General features: G+C 41.7%; 1 protein-coding gene across 1 annotated transcript in view; it reads right to left on the bottom strand.

The window, feature by feature from the left end:
• The window catches only part of LOC306982967 (matrix metalloproteinase-17-like), a 122,191-nt gene that overhangs the window by 39,726 nt on the left and 60,818 nt on the right, over positions 1-21,647 (bottom strand). The window contains exon 4 of the mRNA XM_079582609.1: positions 10,665-10,948. Within this exon, the coding sequence (XP_079438735.1) occupies positions 10,665-10,948 (284 nt within the window). The remainder of the gene's footprint in view (positions 1-10,664; positions 10,949-21,647) is intronic.

The following is a 21,647-nucleotide window of genomic DNA, read 5'->3' as shown; positions in this document are numbered from 1 at the left end:
CAATACAACATTGTAACAATGTTCAGAATCAGAATCCCTTTATTGTCATTGTACAATGCACAACAAAATATAAAGCAGCTCCACAGTGGTCTCAAGTCTAGCAATCAAGAAAAAACGACAAATAAATAATGCTAATGATAAAACTACTAATTCATCTTTCATTCATTGATCAGAGCTCAGTGCTTTGATTGCACTGGGGTAAAAACTGTTTGGCAGTCTAGAAGTGTGGCCCTTTATAGTCCTATAACAGCAAAGTGAATAAGGAACACGCTGGATGAGATGACTCCTGTGTTATTCCTTTTGCCCTACGAAGGCATCTTGTCTGGTGAGTCTGTGAGAGAGGGGAGTGGAGTCCTTATGATGTGGGCAGACGTCCCCACTCTGTCCAGCGCCTTTTTGCACAGGGCATCCTGGTGTACATGGCCAACCAAAAATGGGAAATGGGAACAACATGGCACACATAAAATGTTATTAATTTCACAGTTTGACCTCCGAAACTATCTAATCTTAATAACTTAAGAACATCCTGTGCACAAGAGGCAGAGAAGGCCAGTTTTTAGCCATGGCTGCGGAGCCAAGCTGCAGGGGACGCTGCCCCACCACCCTGAGATGTTCTGGTGATTAAAGGGTCGAAACATCAGTGAAGGAAGGCTCTCAGCTGAAGATCCTGCAGGTACTTACACCATTTAAAAACATTTCTAGTGAGAAATATAGGTCTCTGTTTCAAGCCATAACACTGTTGGAGCTTTTGACGTTCTTCTTTTCCATACATATGAGGGGACTTCATTGGTGGGTAATACTGCCACCTACAGATTTGAATCACTTTCTCATTTCTCCCAGAAATACAAATAAATAAATAAAAGATTGAGAGAGGACATGACAGCTGCGTTTTCCAGGAGACTATTGCCATATAAACAGCGCCTGAGCATCTCGAGTTATTTAGCTTACAGTGAAAGCCAATTGTACAATACTTAACCTCTTTGGTGGAGGTAACAGCGGAACAACATGTTCTAACAAGCTAACAGCCTGTTAGCCTTTTCAGGCACAGCTGTTTTGTTGATATGAAAGTAGCCTACATTTGGAGAAACATATGCCACCATTGTCTGCCAGTCTTGAGCCTGGATTTAAAAAAAAAGAGATTATTCTTTCCAAACTAAAGCCACATTTCTGTAGCTGTAGTTTCTGGAAGGTGGAGAGCAGCCACTATACATTTTAAAAGTGCATTTGGGTATCAGGAAAGTTTTGCTGTTTGTTGTCGAGACATCTTAAACACGCTCACTGCAGTGCTTTTTAAATTGACTGTCATTAAAACTTCACCTGCTTAATGAAGCTTTTGTTTTAGTAGGGGTAATCACTTTGTACGAGCAGATTGCTTTTGGTGTAATAATTAATAGAAGCAATCTGCCTGCTGTCAGAACAAAAGAGAGCTCCTAAACCTTAGCTTGCTCCGTCTCAGTGAGAATATATCTTTATCAAACTTTAATTAATCTGATTATTGATTTACACTTCTTCTTCTTCTTCTTCTTCTTCTTCTTCTTCTTCTTCTTCTTCTTCTTCTTCTTCTTCTTCTTCTTCTTCTTCTTCTTCTTCCTCTTCTTCTTCTTCTTCTTCTTCTTCTTCTTCTTCTTCTTGCTGTGCGTCGAGCATCAAGTGCTTCGAAGGGCACCACATTGAGGCCCTGGTGATAGAATGACATTGTACAGTGTTTGGAGAGCTGTTGTATTCATGTTACTGACAAAACATGGCCCTTATTCAGTGACGACGTTGAGAAAGAAGAGTTATACGTCATGGCAACGTGTAAACAAGCAGCAACCTCCCTCTGACTTGGTACTGTTGCGTTTTTCTGTGAACTGCATTTGTGGTTTTGGTGCTCCACATTGTTTTACTGGATGCTTTTGTGAGGCTCCGTGGATTTTGATGGTCCCGAGGGAAGCAGCTTTTTAATAGTAAACAAACAGCTAGCATATGAGCTAAAGACATTTGAGATCTGCAAATTTCTTCTTCTGAAACACTGAAGAGGCACCAAGAGCCCCCCACACCTGCAGCACAGTGGAGGCGTCACAAGAGGTGCAACAGAAAACAAAAAAGGGACAGACAAGGATGTTTCGTTGTACCATTATAAAGCAAATAAAGCACTTACTTACTATAGAAATGCGACTGATGATACAACACAAGGATTCCCTGTGCTGAGACTTTACGCACACGTTCATATGAACGTAGTAAATCTGCCGCTTGTATTGCCTCATGTATTGTTCTGTGGTGCCTGTGCTTGCAGCGGCATTGGAAAAAAGGAAAGAGTGGAAAGTGTAGAGAATCAGCTGAAGTGTACCGCAGCTGCAGGGGCGGAGCAGAGAAACTCAGGTTCTGGGGGCCACCAACTAAATCCTCAGTCTCCTCTGAGGAAGGGTGAGTTATGGACAAAATGTTTCTATTACAAACTCACATTCACACATTGCAAATGAAGCTTAAAATAGGGGGTAGGATACCAGAGCAATGATATTTTACAATTTAGAAATTAAAACCCTCACCTATGGTCATGAGATTTGGGTCGTGACCGAAAGGACAAGATCGCGAATACAAGCGGCCGAAATGAGTTTCCTTTACAGGGTGTCTGGGCGCACCCTCCAAGATCGGGTGAGGAGCTCAGTTACCCGGGAGGAGCTCGGAGTAGAGTCGCTGCTCCTCCACGTCGAAAGGAGCCAGCTGAGGTGGCTCGGGCATCTGTTCCGGATGCCTCCTGGTCGCCTCCCGCGGGAGGTGTTCCAGGCATGTCCTAGTGGGACAAGGCCTCGTGGAAGGCCCAGGACACGGTGGTGGGACTATGTCTCCGAGCTGGCCTGGTGTCGCCTCGGGGTCCCCCCAGAACAGCTGGAGGAGGTGTGTGTGGATCGGGAAGTTTGGGCATCTCTGCTGAGACTGCTGCCCCCGCGACCCGGCCCCGGATAAAGCGGAAGAAAATGGATGGATGGATGGAAATTAAAATAACGTCTTCTTGCATGATGTGTTCACACTAGATCCACTAACCTGTAAGTACTCCATGCCCTATTCATTTCATAAGGATAGAGGAATATAGATTCTAATTCTATATATAGAATAAATTCTTCTATATATAGAAGAATAATTCACACCTGTTCAAATAATCACATTTTCTATAGATTACGTAGTGGACAGTGACTTCGTGGTAGATGACCACTTACTGTGTGTTAAATACATGATGGACGATGTAAATACTTCAGCAGACGAAACATCTGTGTTAATGCAAAGGCTGACATACATTGACATATTGAATAAAAATATCTAGCCAAATAAAATTGAAACTATTCACAAGACAATTGTTTTTAGGCCGAATTGTTCAGATTTGCACCGCTCCTTTAAAGGGACTATACAGAGTTTAAAAATGTTAAAAATAAGTATTTTCCTCCCCCTACATGTTCCAACAGTATCCTAATGTGTAGAATGAGCTCAGACCTGTTCACCACAACTGCCTCTAAAATCATGAACTGTCACTCAATAAGGCGTTAATTCGGGTCCGAAGTGCCGTCATGCACGAGCTTAATATAGAAGCTGCAGTTACACGTATGACCTGAGGTGGCAGTAATGAGCATAAAATGGCTAACTTGCATCTATTAATTTATCAAACGAACACAAGCCTTTAGCCACAGGACAAACTTGCCAACCTTTACAAAAGAAGACGTCTCCTCTGCTGAAGTATCAAACAAACAAGTCAAGCACCAGAGCTGGAGCTGCATTACCTATAGCTGGTAATTTTATGTTGAAATTATGATATTTTCGCTTGCAAATGCTAGCCCTTACAATACCAGCCATCACAATGTCATCCCGCCCGGGGCTTTGCTAGGCAACACTAACATTCACAGACATATCATTGCTCCCCTTGTGCTGTAACAAATGTGTGGTTTGAATAAACAGCGCTACACGCCACCATCCCACCAAAACATCCGGTAAGAATTGTCGAAGTAAACAACGACAGCAATCACTCGTTTGGAACATTCGAAAGTTTGAATGCTTTTATTGTGTTTTATTCCAGGGGTAATTTCACATCATCACATGGCATAATGAATGGATGCAATATCTGGAGGAAAAAATGCGTCAAATCCAATACCAGCTCTAACTGAAACAGCACACTGCACAAAAACATGTTTAAACCCCCAAATCAATATGCATATTCTTCCATACCAGCCAAACATACACATTCCCCCATAAACACATTCCCCAAATACCCAGTAAAATGAGTATGGCAGCACATGTCAGTCTGTCAGTCCATCAGCTATTGACCAACTCCTCTATGTTCCACTTGAAGTCACCATTCCCTCACGTCAGCCTTTGTTACTCACATCTTCATACAGAATGGCTCTGTTTAAGGACGTCCCAGGCAGAGGTGAGGAAGAGGTGAAGTTTGAATTAGCTACAGCCTGCCAAGTCGCACAATTTGGTCCTTGCTGGCTTGAAATGGGCTGTTACTTGGAAACAGGGAACTAATGGCATCCCTGAATATGTCTGAAATCTGGCGTGAGCTCTTGTGTTGGCTCCTGGGATGTTTCAGCAGATGGTGTCTATATGGTTTGGCTGAGAGAATAAGTCTGGAGCTGCTTTGGTTCTGTTTGCAGTAATTTAGAAACAATTATGATCTTGAAATGCAAATTACCTTGATGTGATTTTTAGCATAAGTCATGTGGTATATGATACGAAGTACTGAAAAAACAAAAACATGCATTTGTTGTATATTTCTAGACATTCATACACCGCGTTCCAAATTATTATGCAAATGGCATTTTTCTCTGATTTTCTAAACTGTCAACACACATAAGAGTCACCATAATTTTCAAGTCTTTAACTGGTGGAGGATCATTTAAATGTGGTTGAAATCAGAAGTTATTTCAATTTAAAAAAATCTTAACAGGTCAAGTTACATTTTACCATAGAAGCCCTTCTTTGAGCAGCTTCAAAATTCTTAAATCCATTAAACTTTAGAGTTTGTGTACAGTTTCTGCTTGGATTTCTATGCAGGATGTCAGAATAGTCTCCCAGAGCTGCTGTTTGGATGAAAACTGCCTCCCACCCTCATAGAAGTTTTTCTTGTTGAGGCTCCAAAGGTTCTCAATAGGGCTGAGGTCAGGGGAGGAGGGGGTCCACATCATGAGTTTCTCTCCTTTTATGCCCATAGCAGCCAGTGATACAGAGGTATTCTTTACAGCAGGACATGGTGCGTTGTCATGCATGAAGATGATTTTGTTCGGGAAAGCACAGCTCTTCTTTTTGTATCATAGAAGACAGTGGTCAGTCAGAAACTCTGCATATTTTTCAAAGGTCATTTTCACACCTTCAGGAAGGCTAAAGGGGCCGACCAGCTCTCTCCTCATGATTATGGCCCAAAACATGACTCCGCCACCTCCTTACTGACGTCACAGCCTTGTTGGGACATTGTGGCCATTCACCAACCATCCACTACTCCATTGATTTGACCATCCAGGGTTACACTGCACTCATCAGTGAACAAGACTGCTTGAAAATGAGTCTCCATGTATTTCTGAGCCACTGCAGCCGTTTGAGCCGACTGAGGGACAGTTGCGTACACAGGTCCATCGGGAAGCTGAACTCTCTAACCTCCCTCCCACTCCTCTTCCCCCTCTGCCCCACTCCACAATCAAGGATGAGAGAAACATAATTTCAAACCATTCACATGGTTTAACAAATAAAAAATCTTGAATCTTTATCTGCACAAACTCATGTGTGCTCTAAATCATCCACTGATCTCTTAACAGTACGATGATTACACTTCTTTCATGAAATATAGGCATTCATCTATTACACGCTTTTCATCAGCAGAGAGATCCTTTTTCTCTCCCCTTATTACTTGAAAATGATGATCTGCTTGATAAAGTGGAACATCCTTTTTCAGTAGTTTTTCCCTTAACCTGAAAACTACTCATCCCAGGTCTCTGAGATTAATGTGATTCAAAGAGCCCTGAGACACAATACCATCCGTGAGTTTCATTGAAAACATTTTTTTTTTTACCTTTTTGACACTGAAATACAATTTGCATAATAATTTGGAACACGGTGTATATTGTAGAATTGTTCCATTCCAGTGTACAGTGGGAGGAAAAAGTAAGCACACTGTACATTTCTGCCTAAATTGGTCACTAAATGTGGTCTGATCTTTTTTTAAATCACAAGAATGATGAAACAGTGTCTGCTTTATCAGTAGTCACAGTAGTAAAAACACAATAGCTGTCTTTCACAGGAAAAGCAATACAAATGTATATCAATTATGTGTGTCTCATTGCCAATTTATGGAATTTTCAAAACTAGCCTAATCTGTCTGCCAAACCTCTCAACACATGGGGCGAAAAAGCTGTATTCAAACAGCACATATTTTGCAACTAAATTATTATTATTTTTTTAAATTCTATTCTCTAAGTTACAATCAAAGCTTCATGTGTAAATGCTTTGAGTGTATCACAGCTTTGAATATACAATTCAGAGGAGATCTGCGCATCGTAAACTCAAAGGATTACAACTTCAAAGTATTTCCATAAAAACTCATTATGATTTATAATAATTTCAGCTTCCTAACAATGCTTTCACAAATGCAGCCAATAGACAAGTTTGGAGACAATAACTTTTTTCAACAGCCAAATATGCAGATTTACTCATACGCAGAGATGAATGATAAACAAGGATATGCACATCTCCGATTGCAAATTATTGGATTGCGGTTTTTGCATCAAAAATATTATGTTAAGAGAGCAAATCTCTTTTGTAACCCAAGGAACAGTTTCTTAAACTGCCAAATATGCATATTGTAGTGCAGTTTTATTGTTAAGTAGACTGGAAGATGTGGCGTTTGCTATTCATGTGGAGATAAACTTACTATTGTGTAAATGTACGGACAAATGTTGAATAAGTGCAGTAATTAAACACTTTATGGTAAAGATTACAATAAATCTCATTGTCCTGATCCTTCCAGGTCAGGATTAATATGTTAAGAGATCAAACTGGCCCAATTTTACTGCTCACCTCCCTCCCTCGATCCACCTATAGAGAGGGAGGATTGAGATTGATGTTCCAGGCAAAAGAGACAGGAAGGTCATTTCAAGTCCAGTCATCTGGATGAGCGGAAGAATAAAGGCTTGCAGTGAGAGACGGAGACCTGCTGATTTATACTGTCATTTGTGTGACCGCTTTGAGTCAGCCATGCATTCAACACCGCAAGATTGGTCCATATCACCTGCATGAGTGCACTCCTGATACCCTCCAAATCCAAGCTTCTCCCTGCCTAGAGCACGTAACCCAAAAGAAGGACGGACAGTTGAAGAAAAGTGAAATTAATTGCGAGAGCGCTCTAATGATTGGATGAGAATGAGATTTCATTCACCAAGATTGCTTTTGATGTTGGGGAAAAAAGTAACTCATCGTTTTGAGTTAACGGGCACAAGGATATAATAAATGTAATAATTCTGGGTGATTTGGACTATTTGGTCCCTTGACTATTGCTGGGTTGCAGGTTCTAGAATGTGATGATGTCATTGGGCCCAGCTGGGGGCAGGAGCCAGTTTTTCCTATTAACAGCATTACACTTTCACAAGTCGTAGCTAAAAAGAAAATCTAGGAATTAGAAAAAATATCATTAGTATCAGTATCCTTTAGAATGCTGTCCACCTCAACTCATGATGTGGACCCCCTTCATGTCACCTGTAACCCAGCAATTAGAAGTGTCAAGGACCAAGAGCAACAGCATATCAATTTCTATTTCTGGTTATGAACAATGCATCTTTTCCCATGTGACTTTTGAAGATGAAAATGTATTAACAATAAACCTGTACAGAGAATGAATGTCACACATTTTCTTATTGAACATGCACTTGGAACACCAAAAACATTGCAACAAAGACACAATTATACTTCTTCGTACACCAAACCTCCTGATAATGTCAAAATTCGAACACAAACAGTATCAGATTTCCTTTTCCCTTGTAATGTAAAATTGAATTGATGTAGAACAGATGTTAGCATTGCTGCCTGAAAGTTGTCAATCTCATCCCTGTTAAAGAACTGGGATGTTTAAAAAATGAAGAATGAGTTTGGACAATAACAAACCATTGCAAATGTATGGATCCACTTTCATATGTATTAATAAATAACGTTTAGACCTTATAAGGCACACTTGAAGAGCAGGGCAAACGCACAGACAAGGATTCCTCTCTGATGTCTAACGAAGGCTGATCAATGAATTAAACAACGCATACTTCAATAAAACATGGACAGATTGAATCTCCCCTGTGAGCCTGAAACTACAATTGCATCCAGCTGTATACCACACAGCTGTCTAAGAATGACGGATACCTCTAATATGAGCTTATCTGTTTCTGATTGGCAGAGCTGACTGAATTCCATTTAGAGCCGCTGCCGTGCTGCCCTCCTTTTTTCAAACCCACACATTTCGTTGGTGGATAATCTACTGCTGATAGGAATTTGGCCAGATCGTCTAAGATAGTGCTGCACAAATGGATATTACAGTATGTATGCCCACACTGCTCACAGCGAAAACCAACAACACCGAAATGGATCATCTGCATCGATCGTAATCACTGCTATTTTGGTGAAGCGTGCATTTAGCGTAAGGAGACACATGGGATGTACAGAATGTCCCGTGGGAGACATTCAATGTGCAAAGTGACTGGGGCTTGTGGTTGTTATGGAAAGTGGACCAAATTTCCACAGGGTTTTGGGGTTGTGTGATGCAGCTGATAGGTCAACAAGTTTGGACTTTTGAACCAACCTGGCTCCTCTACAAAGGGGGGGAGGGGACGGGAATATTATTGTATAGAGCTTTTCACACGACATGCCAAATCACTTCACAAGGGACACTTGTTTTATTCACTCCATATTCTGTGCTGCACTTATGGGTTAAACTAACAAATCTGCACCAACAAACCCTTCCCTCACATGCCACTCAACCACCTCAAAGGGCAATTCAAGTTTCGAACGATTGACAGAAAAGTTTAAATATTTATTTGTCAGATGTATGTTTGTCTTTTGTAGAAGAAAAGAATGAAATTCTATTGGCATATTTCTTGATTATTTCATTTTCAGATTGCTTCTTAGTCATGACAGGCTCCAATCACTGTTCAGTTATTGAAAATCGTAGCTGTGTTTAATTAAAATTAAACATGTATTTAAATACTGAAGTGCTTTGTTTGTCTTTACGCAATGACCTGTAAAAAGGGTTTGATCTCACCCCCTTTCACAGGTATGCTTTACATATCGTTTATTTATTCGATGGTCTTGTGTAGGTTGTCCTATGCTGGCTCCGAGTCTAAATAATAAATCAATCAATCAATCAATCAAAGCTTTACATCTTTCCTAGTTATGTATTATTTACCTTCTGTATATTTTTGCTACCGAGGCATTTGTTATGTTCATTTATTATGATTGTAAATGAATTCACTTCTTGTGTACTACTCCATGCCTGCTCACCTCAACATTTTGCAAAACAATATTTCTCCACTGCTTTGTTTGGGCCCATCCCGATGCCCCTAGAGCAACCTGTTAAGAGTGGTGGGCAGCCGTGTGCAGCGCCCGGAGACCCATCTTCAGATGTCGGGCCAGGCTCGTGGTCAGAATCACCTGGCTGAAAGATTAACCTAGCGCATGTTTCGGGTTGATAGGAGAAACCGGAGCACCCGGAGGAAGACCTTCCAGTCACAAAGAGAACATGGAAACTCTACACAGAACTCCTGCAACCCTCTTGCTGTGAGGGAAGAGCGCCGACCACTCAGACACTGTGCAGACAACTTTCCCTGCTGTATAAGCATCACATACTAATATTGTCTATTGCTCCTTGCCCATTCCTTTTTTTTCTTTTTTGGTATATGTGACTAATTTGTATTTTGTGGGGAAAAAACGAATGCAATTGAAGAGCCGAGAGAACCAACCAACCATGATCCGTGCACAGTGACTCACTCAAGACATACTGTAGCTCCGACTATGCAGCATGGAGGAGGGAGGGAAGTGCAAGCATTCAGTATTGCACCGGACAGCACAAGGCTAGTGTGGTTTATTAGCACTTACCACACTGCCGTGAAGCTAGCGGCACTATTGTTGTAAAAAGTTTGTTTATTTGTCAGACTGTTCCTCATAGCCCTGACTGCACCCCCTGCTCACCCCTCTGCCGGAAGTGGGCAAAGGTTCAGTTTAGAGATGATTGGATTTAAACTTTTAAGCTGACCCCCTAATGCCAGGCCCGGGGTTTTAAGTCTCAGCTTTGACAATTTGCTGAATATCTCTCCCTGCTTTTCACACCGTCTCACCCTGAGCAGTCCTGCCAGATAAACCCCAGGGGCCAATTTCCCTGATAAGAAAATACACAATACTTCAACCAACCAAACCAAGTGAAGGGCACTAATTATCACACAAACTTGAATAAATTCTTAATTAGAACTTTTTAGATGAGAGCAGTATGAGAGATATGTATGAGCATATGGCAGATTCTTCTAACACAGCAACAGCTTTAATCATTACTTCCTTAAGTTTGATGGTTCTATTCACACCAAAGAAACTCAAGTTGTGTTACCATCTGCCCTACCACATTCCTGGCTTGGTGTTACAAAACATGTCAAGCAGTTACAGGGAACCTTCCATACCTGATCTGAAGGTCCAGGCCTCGTCGTCGTCGAAGTGTGTGTCCCCGGCCGTGAGCCTCTCTCCGGGGAAGAAAGCATGGGCCACAGTGCCTCCAGGTCCGTCGAAGGGGTAACCGTCGTTGTGGTCGGCTTTGGTGAAGTCGATCTGAATGTCTGCGTCGCTGCCCGCCACCTCATGGAAGTTCAGTGGAGCGATGTCACTCCACACCTTCAGAGCATAGTGCATGAGCACCCGCACTGTGTCCCTGCTCATCAACGCTGTATCCTTAGGGAACGTCCTCACCCTAAGAGGAAAAAAAACAAAACAAATCTTATGAGGGCATATTGGCTGACAAATGTTTTCCTCCCAAAACCAAGTCAGACGACGACTTTTTAAAAAAGCTCGTCTGGATGACTGACAGAGGACACACCTAAACAATGCCCGTACAATGACCTTCACAACATGGCAGGGCTCCAGAGACCGAATAGTTTTCACTGGTCACTGTTGCACCCCCAGATCCTCATTAACAGCCATGTTTTATATTTTATCTTATAGCGAGCATTCATTTCGGTCATTTCTCTCACAATAATGATACTTTGAGCAGCTCACACTAAACTCAAGAAAGTAGTTTAACAAAAAAAAACAAAAAACACATTAAATTACAAGTCAAGTTAACAATTCAGCTGATTTCTGCAGTCAGGTGCTGAAGTTGAGAAGCTTGTCCAGTTCCAAATATGCTTCCAATATGCTCAGAACAAGCTCAGGAACCTGTGGAGCTCATTGTCGAGGCATGAGTTTCATGTTGGATTTTACTTTTATCATGACCGTTACAATGGAGACATACATTTGATTAGAAATTGGAGTTATTGATGCATAAGAAAGAAATGAAAGTAAGTTAGACCATCATATTCACGGAAAGGGTTTTCTCGGAATCGCATTGTTTGGGAGAGATTGGGAGCGTTTAAAATTTGAAATTGGTAATAATGTTTAGAAGTGATCTGGTTAAGTCTAAATGGATTTATGAAGAAAAAGTTATTTCAGAAAACAATACAAATTGATCATACTGGACGTGTGTTTTTCAGTCATGAACGTTATGAAGAACTCCACCTGTGTCTGTGTGCTCTGGCGCATGAATGAAAGTGTGAATGGGTGAGTGGTTCCTTGATGTAAAGCGCTATACAGATACAGATGCCTATAGATAGTTTTCCATTGACGTCACACTCCCGCGCAGTTCCATATGGCGCCATCTTTTGTGTCAAGGGTCTAGTTGTTTGTGTTACGGATCATTGAGAATATCATGAAGAAATAGTGCTCACACCTGTGTTGTGTGGTGCTGATCCCGACACGACGAAGAGAAAACGTCTCAATATCCCAAAAGTAATTCATCACTAAGGAAAAGAAAAACTTTCGCACGAGAGATTTAAACTAGGGCCACCTACCGCTCGTCTCGGGTGTTGGGTCTGACTTTACGGGGCAGCCTGTGCTTATTCCACCCTGTGCCTGTGTCTGAGTCTCAGTGTCTGAAGCAGCAATGAATGGCAGAAAAAGGCGACTTTTTTCATTCATCAAAGCCCCTTTTATTTGAACTGCAGTAAAATGAAAAGAAAAGTGTTATCGAACTGATTTGACAATGGGGCTAGCTAGTAGCTGCTGCCAAATGAAAACCAGAGTACAGTTAGATTGCCGGGGAGGTGAGAGCGAGGCGGCCGCTGTTATAAACACAGCTTTTTCTCATTGTTTAACCACTCATGACAGCTGTTTGGTTCGATGGACACGTTTAAGTGCACCCTACTCTTTCATTGTTATGATTACCATGCACGTGTATGTGAGATGGCACCAGCTTTTCTTTGCATGGTTTTATTTCAAGATGGTTTTAATTGCATGACTTTATTTGTAACCGATTTAGCCCTTTTTTTTAAACCCAGTATTTATACTGTTTTAATGTATGTTTTAACCGGGCTTTTCACTTAACTACATTAAATTGTATTTTTTTCCTTTTTAAAGGGGCTGGATGCAAGTTGGCCATGTTATGCTCACTACTGCCACCTCAGGCCACATGTGTAACTGTACCTTCTATGTTAAGCTCGTGCATGACGGCACTTTTGGACCCGAAGTGACGCCTTTTTGAGTGACAGTGCAGAATTTTAGAGGCAGTTGTGGTGAACAGGTGTGGGTTCATTCTACACATTAGGACATGGCTGGAACATGTAGGGGGAGGAAAATACTTATTTTTAACATTTTTAAACTCCCTATAGTCCCTTTAACCTGCTTTTATCATTGGCTACACCACACTCAGTCAAACCTGTGAGATTTACATTACAATGATTACGTTAGCCTACCCATCACATGGCTCATTGTGAGTGAAAGAACCATATACTGTAAAAAAAATTGACGTCTTATGCTTACTCCTCCCCGTTAACCAGAATGACCACGGCCGTGGGGGAATTCATGGCGGATTTACAGACTCCTCCTCCCCAGCTCTGACGAAGCATGTTCCTAAAAAGGACATACGGGCAGGATTTTCACCGTAGACTCGGCCCTTGTGTGACGTGTAGCTCGCGCTGCTCCAATGCTAACAGTCCGACCCTCATTAAGTACGAGATTTCAAAAATTCATATTACGAAAACCAGCCTGGTTTCATATATTGTGATTAACCCAGCGTTATCTCAGGAGGAATATCTCGCCTAGTCTAGGTTTGAAAACATTGAAACCAGGCGTTAAAGTTGTTTTTAAGATGTCTAAACTCCAATGCTTTTCAATGGGGGCCTAGTGGCGATATGGAGGTACTACAGCAATGGCGGAGCAATGGCAGCCCCCACGTTCGTGGTTAAAAAGCAGGGCAGCCGGAGTACCTCCGGTGGCGCGGACAAGATGGACGCATAAATCGTAGCTCTGATTTCAGCCTTTTATATCCCCACAACCCGAGGACTTGCAACCAATAATTCACATGGAGAATACTTCGAAGATGTCCGGGGATAGATTATTGAGGTCCGGGACGAAGGAGAAGACAAATGAGTCGATTACCAAACATGCTAGCGGCGCTAGCTCGGATAGCATCACCCTCGAGGATGAAGCTAACCCACAAGCCACAAGTAGCATCATTCGCTCCGTTGTAAGTGAAGTTATGAGCAGAGGGTTGGACGAACTAAAAACCCAGATGAAAAGGGATCTCTTGGACTTTCGGGAAATAATTAAAGATGACATGAAGGCCCAAATGGATGAGTTAAACGCCAATATCAACCAGAAAATACAAACGGCAACCGGTCAGATTGAGGAGGTTACTCGGCGCGTAGAGGAGGTTGAGAAGAACGTGGCCGGGTCAGAAAAGTGGGATTTGGCCGTGAAGGATACTTTACTTGACCTTCTCAGTAACCAGCAAGTTCTACAAAACAAGTTGTCGGACTTGGAGTCTCGCTCGCGCCGGAAGAACGTTCGCATATACGGGGTCCCAGAGAATGGAATCCCTGAAGGCACCTCTGTAATACGGTTTGTTGAAAACTTAATAATGACTGAGCTCGGAGACAGCCTGGATATTCAGCAGGCGTCAGGTTTGGGAATCGAGCGGGCCCACCGAGCCCTGGGGCCAAAGCCACCGACTGGTGCATCACCGCGCTCCATAGTGGTTTGCTTTCTGAGGTTTACTACAAAGGAAACCGTTCTCCATTCTGCCTGGAAGAAACCGCTGTACGTTCAAAATAAGCGTGTTTACTTTGACCACGATTACTCCGCAGACGTACAACAGAAAAGAAAGGAGTACATCCCTATTAAGAAAGTTCTGAAGGCAAACCACATCCGCTTCCAAACCCCACTGACGAAGATGCGAATACACTTCCATAATGGGACTGTCACGTGTAACGACGCCCGTGAGGCAGCTGATGAAGTGGAGAAACACGGCTACCCGATGGGACCAATACGAATGAAGAGGCCCAACGTACACAATGTGGAAACCCTGTCCCAGCTCCTGCCCTGGCGGGTAGTAGGAGGATCGCGCCGGGTTGACAACGAATACCAGGAATCCATCAGAGAACGGCTTCGGGAATTTCAAAGACCTGACCGGGAGGACACAGAACGCGAGGACTGAAGCGCTTGACTAGCTTTTTATCTCCACTCCTTTAATAACTCATTTATGCAAGTAAGGAGGCATGGTTCAATCTAACGAGGGCCCTAAACGTGATCAAACATATATATATATACATATATATATATATTTCTTCTTTATTCTTATTTCATCATGATTGCTTATAGTTTAGTCATTATAGCTGTCCCGTGACCTTTAAGGATTATCATTATTTGAAAAGGCAAAGGCTATTTCAGGGTGTTATTTTTTAGCCACCCTTTTGCTGGTGTAACACCCAGTTTCTGTTACCGCCAGAGGACGCTAATGAGGGGCCCCACCTTGTGGCCGCACCCCCTCACTTTTCCTTTTAGAGGAGTTTATTTTTCCTCTCCGATGGAAGTCGTGTTCAGGTTTGACACATCTGTTGATGTTTCTTTCTGTTATGGACATTTTGAGTTTTGTTTGTTTCTTTTGTTTCTTTTGTTAGAGGGCACAGGATTGCATCAAACAGGTACAGAAAATATACTGCTTGGAAAATGTCTCAGTACTTTAAATTTTTGTCATTAAACGTGAATGGCTTAAATAGTCCCATAAAACGGAGTAAAATGATAGCAAAAGTTAAAAGGGAGAAAGTTAATATTGCTTTCTGGCAAGAGACACATTTGTCCCACACGGAACATGAAAAATTAAAAAAGATGGGTTTTCGTAATACCTTTTTCTCTTCGCACAGATCAGGAAACAAAAGAGGTGTGGCTATATTAATTTCAAATAAGGTTAATTTTGAATTAATATCTGAAACCCATGATAAAGAAGGTAGATTTGTTCTTGTAAAGGGGAAAATAGAGGGAAAACAAATAACTTTATTCAATATATATGCTCCACCTGGAAGCCCAATCTCCTTTTTCAAAAAAATATTTGATTTAATAGCTTTAGAAAAAGCTGGCATCATGATATGTGCAGGGGACTTTAATTTATTGATGAATCCCACTTTAGACACAACTAATAAAAAGAGGAAAAAAAATTCTACTGAAACTTGGGTGTCTAAGACAATTAGACTCCTTGGGCTAACAGATGTATGGCGAGAGCTGCATGGACGAGAGAAAGACTTCACATTTTATTCAGCTCGCCATAATATGTATTCGAGAATTGACTACTATCTCATGTTTAAAAGTGAGCTTTATAGAGTGAAATGCTGTAAAATAGGACAGAGGGATCTCTCGGACCATGCAGGTCTCCTTTTAAACCTGCATTTGGATGAAGGTAGAAAGAAAACAAACTGGAGACTGAACATTGGTATGTTAAATAATGAGACCCAAAAAAAAGCAATAGTGGATGAGTATAAAGATTTCCTTTCTATTAATGACAACGGGGAGGTGAGTGCATCCATTCTTTGGGATACAGCTAAAGCCTACCTTCGTGGAAAGCTCATAGCCACAGCTGCTTTTCAGAAGAAAAACAAATTTGAACAATTACATAATTTAGAGAGTAAACTCAGAGTTCTGGAAAGATTACATAGCCAAAATAAAGATCCGTCATTATTAATCCTAATGCGACCTATTAAACAGGAGATAGACAACATTTATAGTGAGGACATAGAGAAAAATATAAGGTACATGAAACAGAGGTATTATGAGGCAGGGCCAAAAGCTGCAAAGTTGTTGGCATGGAGATTGCGTAAGCAACAAGAAGAGAGGGCAATTCATAAAATTAAGGATCCAAGTACAAACAAATTGCAAACCAAATTAAGTGAAATCCATAGATCGTTTGAAAAATATTATACAACACTATATCAACATAAAGGTGAAACTAACAGTGACACAATTGATCAATTTCTGAATTCTTTGGATCTTCCATCTTTGGGCAAAATTCATAATGATATCCTTACAGCTGAAATTTCAGATTTGGAAATTAACAAGGCAATTTCATCTTTGAAGACAAGTAAATCTCCCGGTACAGATGGATACCCAGCAGAGTGGTATAAACTGATGCGAGAACCACTTCTCCCCTTGCTTAAAGAGTGCTTTAATGATGTTATGAAGGGTGGCACTCCCCCTCCCTCATGGAAGGAAGCCTTTATTTCTGTAATTCATAAAGAAGGTAAAAACAAATTGGACTGCAAATCTTATAGACCCATTAGTGTCCTTAATATTGACTACAAGATTTTTGCATCAATTCTTGCCAGGAGAATGGAAGATTCCATGTCATTTCTCATAGATGATGATCAAACCGGTTTTATTAAAGAGCGTCAAACACATGACAATATACGTCGAACTATCCACATTGTCGATCAAATTACAAAGATAAATTCTAGTGCGGTCCTTCTCAGCTTAGATGCTGAGAAAGCTTTTGATTCAGTTAGTTGGCAATTTCTCTATCAAACAATGGCCCGCTTTGGCTTTTCAGAACATTTTATACAGTGCATTAAGGCACTATATACATCTCCGTCAGCAATGATAAAAATAAATGGTGGTTTGTCGAACCCCATAAAACTTCAAAGAGGTTGCCGCCAAGGATGCCCGCTTAGCCCATTCTTGTTCAATTTGTTTATTGAACCTTTAGCTCAGATGGTCAGAGAGGAGGGGGAACTTAAAGGCATAAACATAAAAGGTGTAGAGTACAAAATTTGCTTATACGCCGATGATGTGTTGGTGACGCTCCTAGACCCAGGCTCCAGTGTACCTTTGCTTATGAGTGCCCTCAAAATGTTTGGGTCCCTATCTGGATACTCCCTCAATGTCAGTAAAACCCAAGCCCTATTATTCAATTTCAATCCTACTCCAGAACTGATTAGAGATTATGACTTTAACTGGAACATGTCGCATATCCAATATTTGGGGATACTCATACCAAGGGACCTTTCCTGTCTTTTTGCTAATAACTATGAAAAAATCACACAGGAAATTAACAAAGACATGGACAGATGGGCTTTGCTTCCCCTGGACATTGGTGATAGGATTAGGTCAATTAAAATGGTAATCCTACCTAAACTATTATATTTATTCAATGCACTACCTGTGGAGATCCCTCTGAAACAATTCAGAGAATGGGACAAATGTATATCCAGGTTTGTGTGGAAGTCAAAGAAACCACGAATAAAATACACTGTCCTTCAGATGCCGAGGGACAGGGGAGGCATGGCCCTGCCCTGTTTACAGCATTACTATATTGCAGCCCAGATGAGACCGTTGATCCTTTGGTGTGATGAGTCATATGAGGCTAAATGGAAAGGCTTGGAGCTCTCCCTGAGTGAAATTCCATTACAGTCAATACTCGGTTGTATTCATTGTGCCAAATCAAGTCTACAGATTGAGAACTTTTGTCTGTGTACATCTATCAGAGTATGGCTACAAGTTGTAAAAAGGTTTGAACTTCATAGGCAAATCAAGATCCTGGGCTGGCCTGTGCGTGACCCACACTTCCAACCAGTAACACATGACTTTAGATTTACACAATGGTCACAATTGGGCATAAACGCATTTAGTAAAATCATATCTAAGGGCCAGATGGATAGCTTTCAAAATCTTTCGCTTAAATTTGGGCTTGGTAAACATGATTTTTTTAGGTATCTCCAGCTTCGCCATTATTTTGTTAAAGAAATACAATGTGCCCTGGCTAGCAACCCCTCCAGCCTGGTTCAGATCTTTATAGATATCTACAAAGGGGGTACTAATAGAAATATTGTTGGAAAAATCTACAGGACCTTAAGTTCAATTGATAACAAAATTCACCTTCATGTGAAAAAACAATGGGATAGGGATCTGAAAGTTGAAATACCAGAAGAACTCTGGCTGGAGGGGTGGAAATCTCAAAGCTGTACTACTAACTCGTTTACCTGGAGGGACTTCTGTTGGAAAGCCTTGGTCCGTTTCTTTATTACACCTGTACGGAAGTCAAAAGCTTTGGCTACCCAGTTTTCCTGCTGGAGGGAGTGTGGATCGGTCCAGGCCGATCAGGTACATATATTCTGGTCATGTCCAGGTATAGTCGATTTTTGGAAAAAAGTGATAAATATAATTTATCTAGTGTTGGGAATTCGACTGGAATTGTCATTTTTTACTTTGTTTTTTGGTGTTCCACCAGAGGGAGTGTCCCAAAGTCACCTATATCTACTTAGGATTATTATCGCTGCTGCGAAAAAAGCCATCACTAAATGCTGGCTCAAAAGAGACACTCCCTCAATGGCACTTTTGATGCAAATTGTTAAACATATAAGAACAATGGAACTTATGACCTTCAGACTCCGCTTACAACAGTACAAGGGAGAAAAATATTGGGAAAGATGGGACTATTTCATACAAATCATGGATGACGACACTGTTGACAAGATGTGAAATGTACCTGTACCTCTCACTGTAGATGTTTATACTGTATTCTATATTTTGTATGCCCTAAAATGTTCTAAAATAAAAAGTTTAAAAAAAAAAAAAAAAAGCAGGGCAGCCAGCGGCCATTGGAAAAAACACATTAGCGACTACAGAACAGCCGTAGTAGACACAATTATTCATTACATGTGCATGCGAGTCGTGCATGAACATTGTCGAACGCCACACAACATGGCGGCCGCTGCTATGGATCGAGAAACGGAAAACCCATCTATAATATGGTTGGAAAAGAGATAAATAAAAATATATTAGATTATTGCTGAACACCGCATAATGTCAGAGGAAATTGCGTTCATAAATCAAAGGTCTACATTGTTAATTTGAGACAATTTAATCCCTGTATGACTTCACTTTGATCCTCACTGCTGTCAACATTGACCAGAGCAATGGTGTCACGAGCGTCTGGTAAATGAATGCCACTTATCACCTCGACAGGTGTGACATGACAGGCCACCGATAAGGCAGCGTCCAGTAATGCAAAAGACCAATTACGAAAGGATTACTGCTGAAACTGGAAGTGCACTTCACACATAAGCTTGAGCTGATGATTCAGAGAGCGCGCTCGGACTGCGGTGAGTTTTCAGGGTGTCCCCCGCCTTATGCCTCGTCTCGACGGGGCTTGCAGCACACCCGCGCCTCCCATGGTTCCTACCGCTCCACAGAGACATGAGCCAATAACATCAAACGGCCCAGCTAAAAACACACTTGCTAACCCACCGCAGCACACCCTATCATATCCACCGAGTGAGCCTGACGTAAGCTGATTAACCAGAACATGGAAAGCTCCAGTGCCGGCGGTGGTGATTCACATTCTCGTATTAGCAGGTGGACGCATGTAGTGGTTCAGGGCATTCGCTGAGTATTTGACATGCACGCATTTGCACACATGATTAATGCACACTTACATGCTGCATACTTGTGTATAGCCCCAACAACCACTTACTGGGATTTAACGTACATGAAGTCATTTTACAGAACCAAGATGAAAGACGAGAGAATTAAAAAGGCTCGGCATGCGGCGCGTCTACCCTCACTCTCTCTCTCTTTCAAATCTTTCTGGCCGACTGTCTGCCCGCTTCTCTATTACGCTTGGCGATTTGAGTGTGGGGAAATCTTGGACTCAGTAACAAAAACGGAGTTATTCTTAAACCACTGCGGAGCAATTTCACAGGTTTGTGGCCATGAATGGATGAGCGTCGATGGCTTAAATGGTATTAGGTGATGACATGTGAGTAGAAGGCCATGATACAGGCTCAATGACTGATGTGTGACTGATAATGGGAACACCTCAGAGGAAAGGTGGATAAATAATAAATAAGATTAAGGAAAGAAAAAAAAAAACATTAAATATGAAAGGAATAGGCCATCGTTTTTCCATATGTTCTAACCTGAGCTTAGACGAGTTGATACGTACCTGTCTGGTCTTTGTCCGTGCCCGTGGAAGAGCTTGGTCGTATCTAACTTCCCCCCCGTTTGGAGCTATAGGAACATACTTGGAGAGGCCAAATGCTAGCAACATCTTTGGTCGTTTTACGTAACTGAGGGCACACAGTTCTTCCATACTGTGATATGTTCTTACCTGAGTTTAGACGAGTTGATACGTACCTGTCTGGTCTTTGTGCGTGCCCGTGGAAGAGCTTGGTCGCTTCTAATTTCACCCCCGTTTGGAGCCATAGCCACATTGGGAGAGGCCAAATGCTAACAACATCTTTGGTCGTTTTGTGTGACTGAGGGCACGCACAAAGACCAGACAGGTACGCATCAACTCGTCTAAGCTCAGATAAGAACATATCTCAGTGTGTAAAAACAGTGGCCTGTTCCTTTGGTGAAGGTACTTTATTTGTCAACTGCACAACGAAATTTGACCCATCCGCTGGGACGACCTGTAAGGAGCAGTGGGGAGCGACGGCAGTACCGTGCCCGGGGACCCGTGTCCAGATGTGGAGGCTGATGGTCAGAATCACCTGGCTGAAGGATTCAACTATTGTACATGTTTTTAGTGGTAGGAGAAACCGGAGTACCCGGAGGAAACCTGCACAGACACGGGGAGAACATGCAAACTCCACATGGCCCCCTCCAAGTGGGAACCTTATTTTTGGACACATAGAGAATGTCAATAACTGTACATTTATGTAGAAAACTATAAAGCAATGCAACACATACGCAAGTGGGCACATCACACAAAATATATTATGTTGCTTTTTTTGTTTTTTTTGTTTGCATTTTAATCACCTTTACTTCATGTGTTTGGAAAAATCCTTGTGAAAAAGAGATGAATCCCTTTCCTCATCAAATACATCGGCAAAAATATGTCAAGTTAATGGGGCTGGTTAGTCACACAAAGATTTTATTGCCCAAAACTGACAGGCCATAACTGCCAACCGCTTTACATTGTTATCTTTACAACCCTGGCACAACTTAAGACCTCAACAGTTGGCATTACTGCTGCCGTTTCCAAACTCCCACAAAGACTCGTGAGCTATGATTAGAGTTAGCTGAGTGAGCTCATGGATCGGGTGTTCAGTAAAGGCGACTGACTTTTTTGGGTTGGTTAATATCCCCGA

The sequence above is a fragment of the Gobius niger genome (assembly GCF_951799975.1).
Source record: "Gobius niger genome assembly, chromosome: 2".
NCBI lineage: Eukaryota > Metazoa > Chordata > Actinopteri > Gobiiformes > Gobiidae > Gobius > Gobius niger.
Note: the sequence above shows the minus strand (reverse complement) of the source record. Positions and strands in the feature narration are given on the sequence as shown.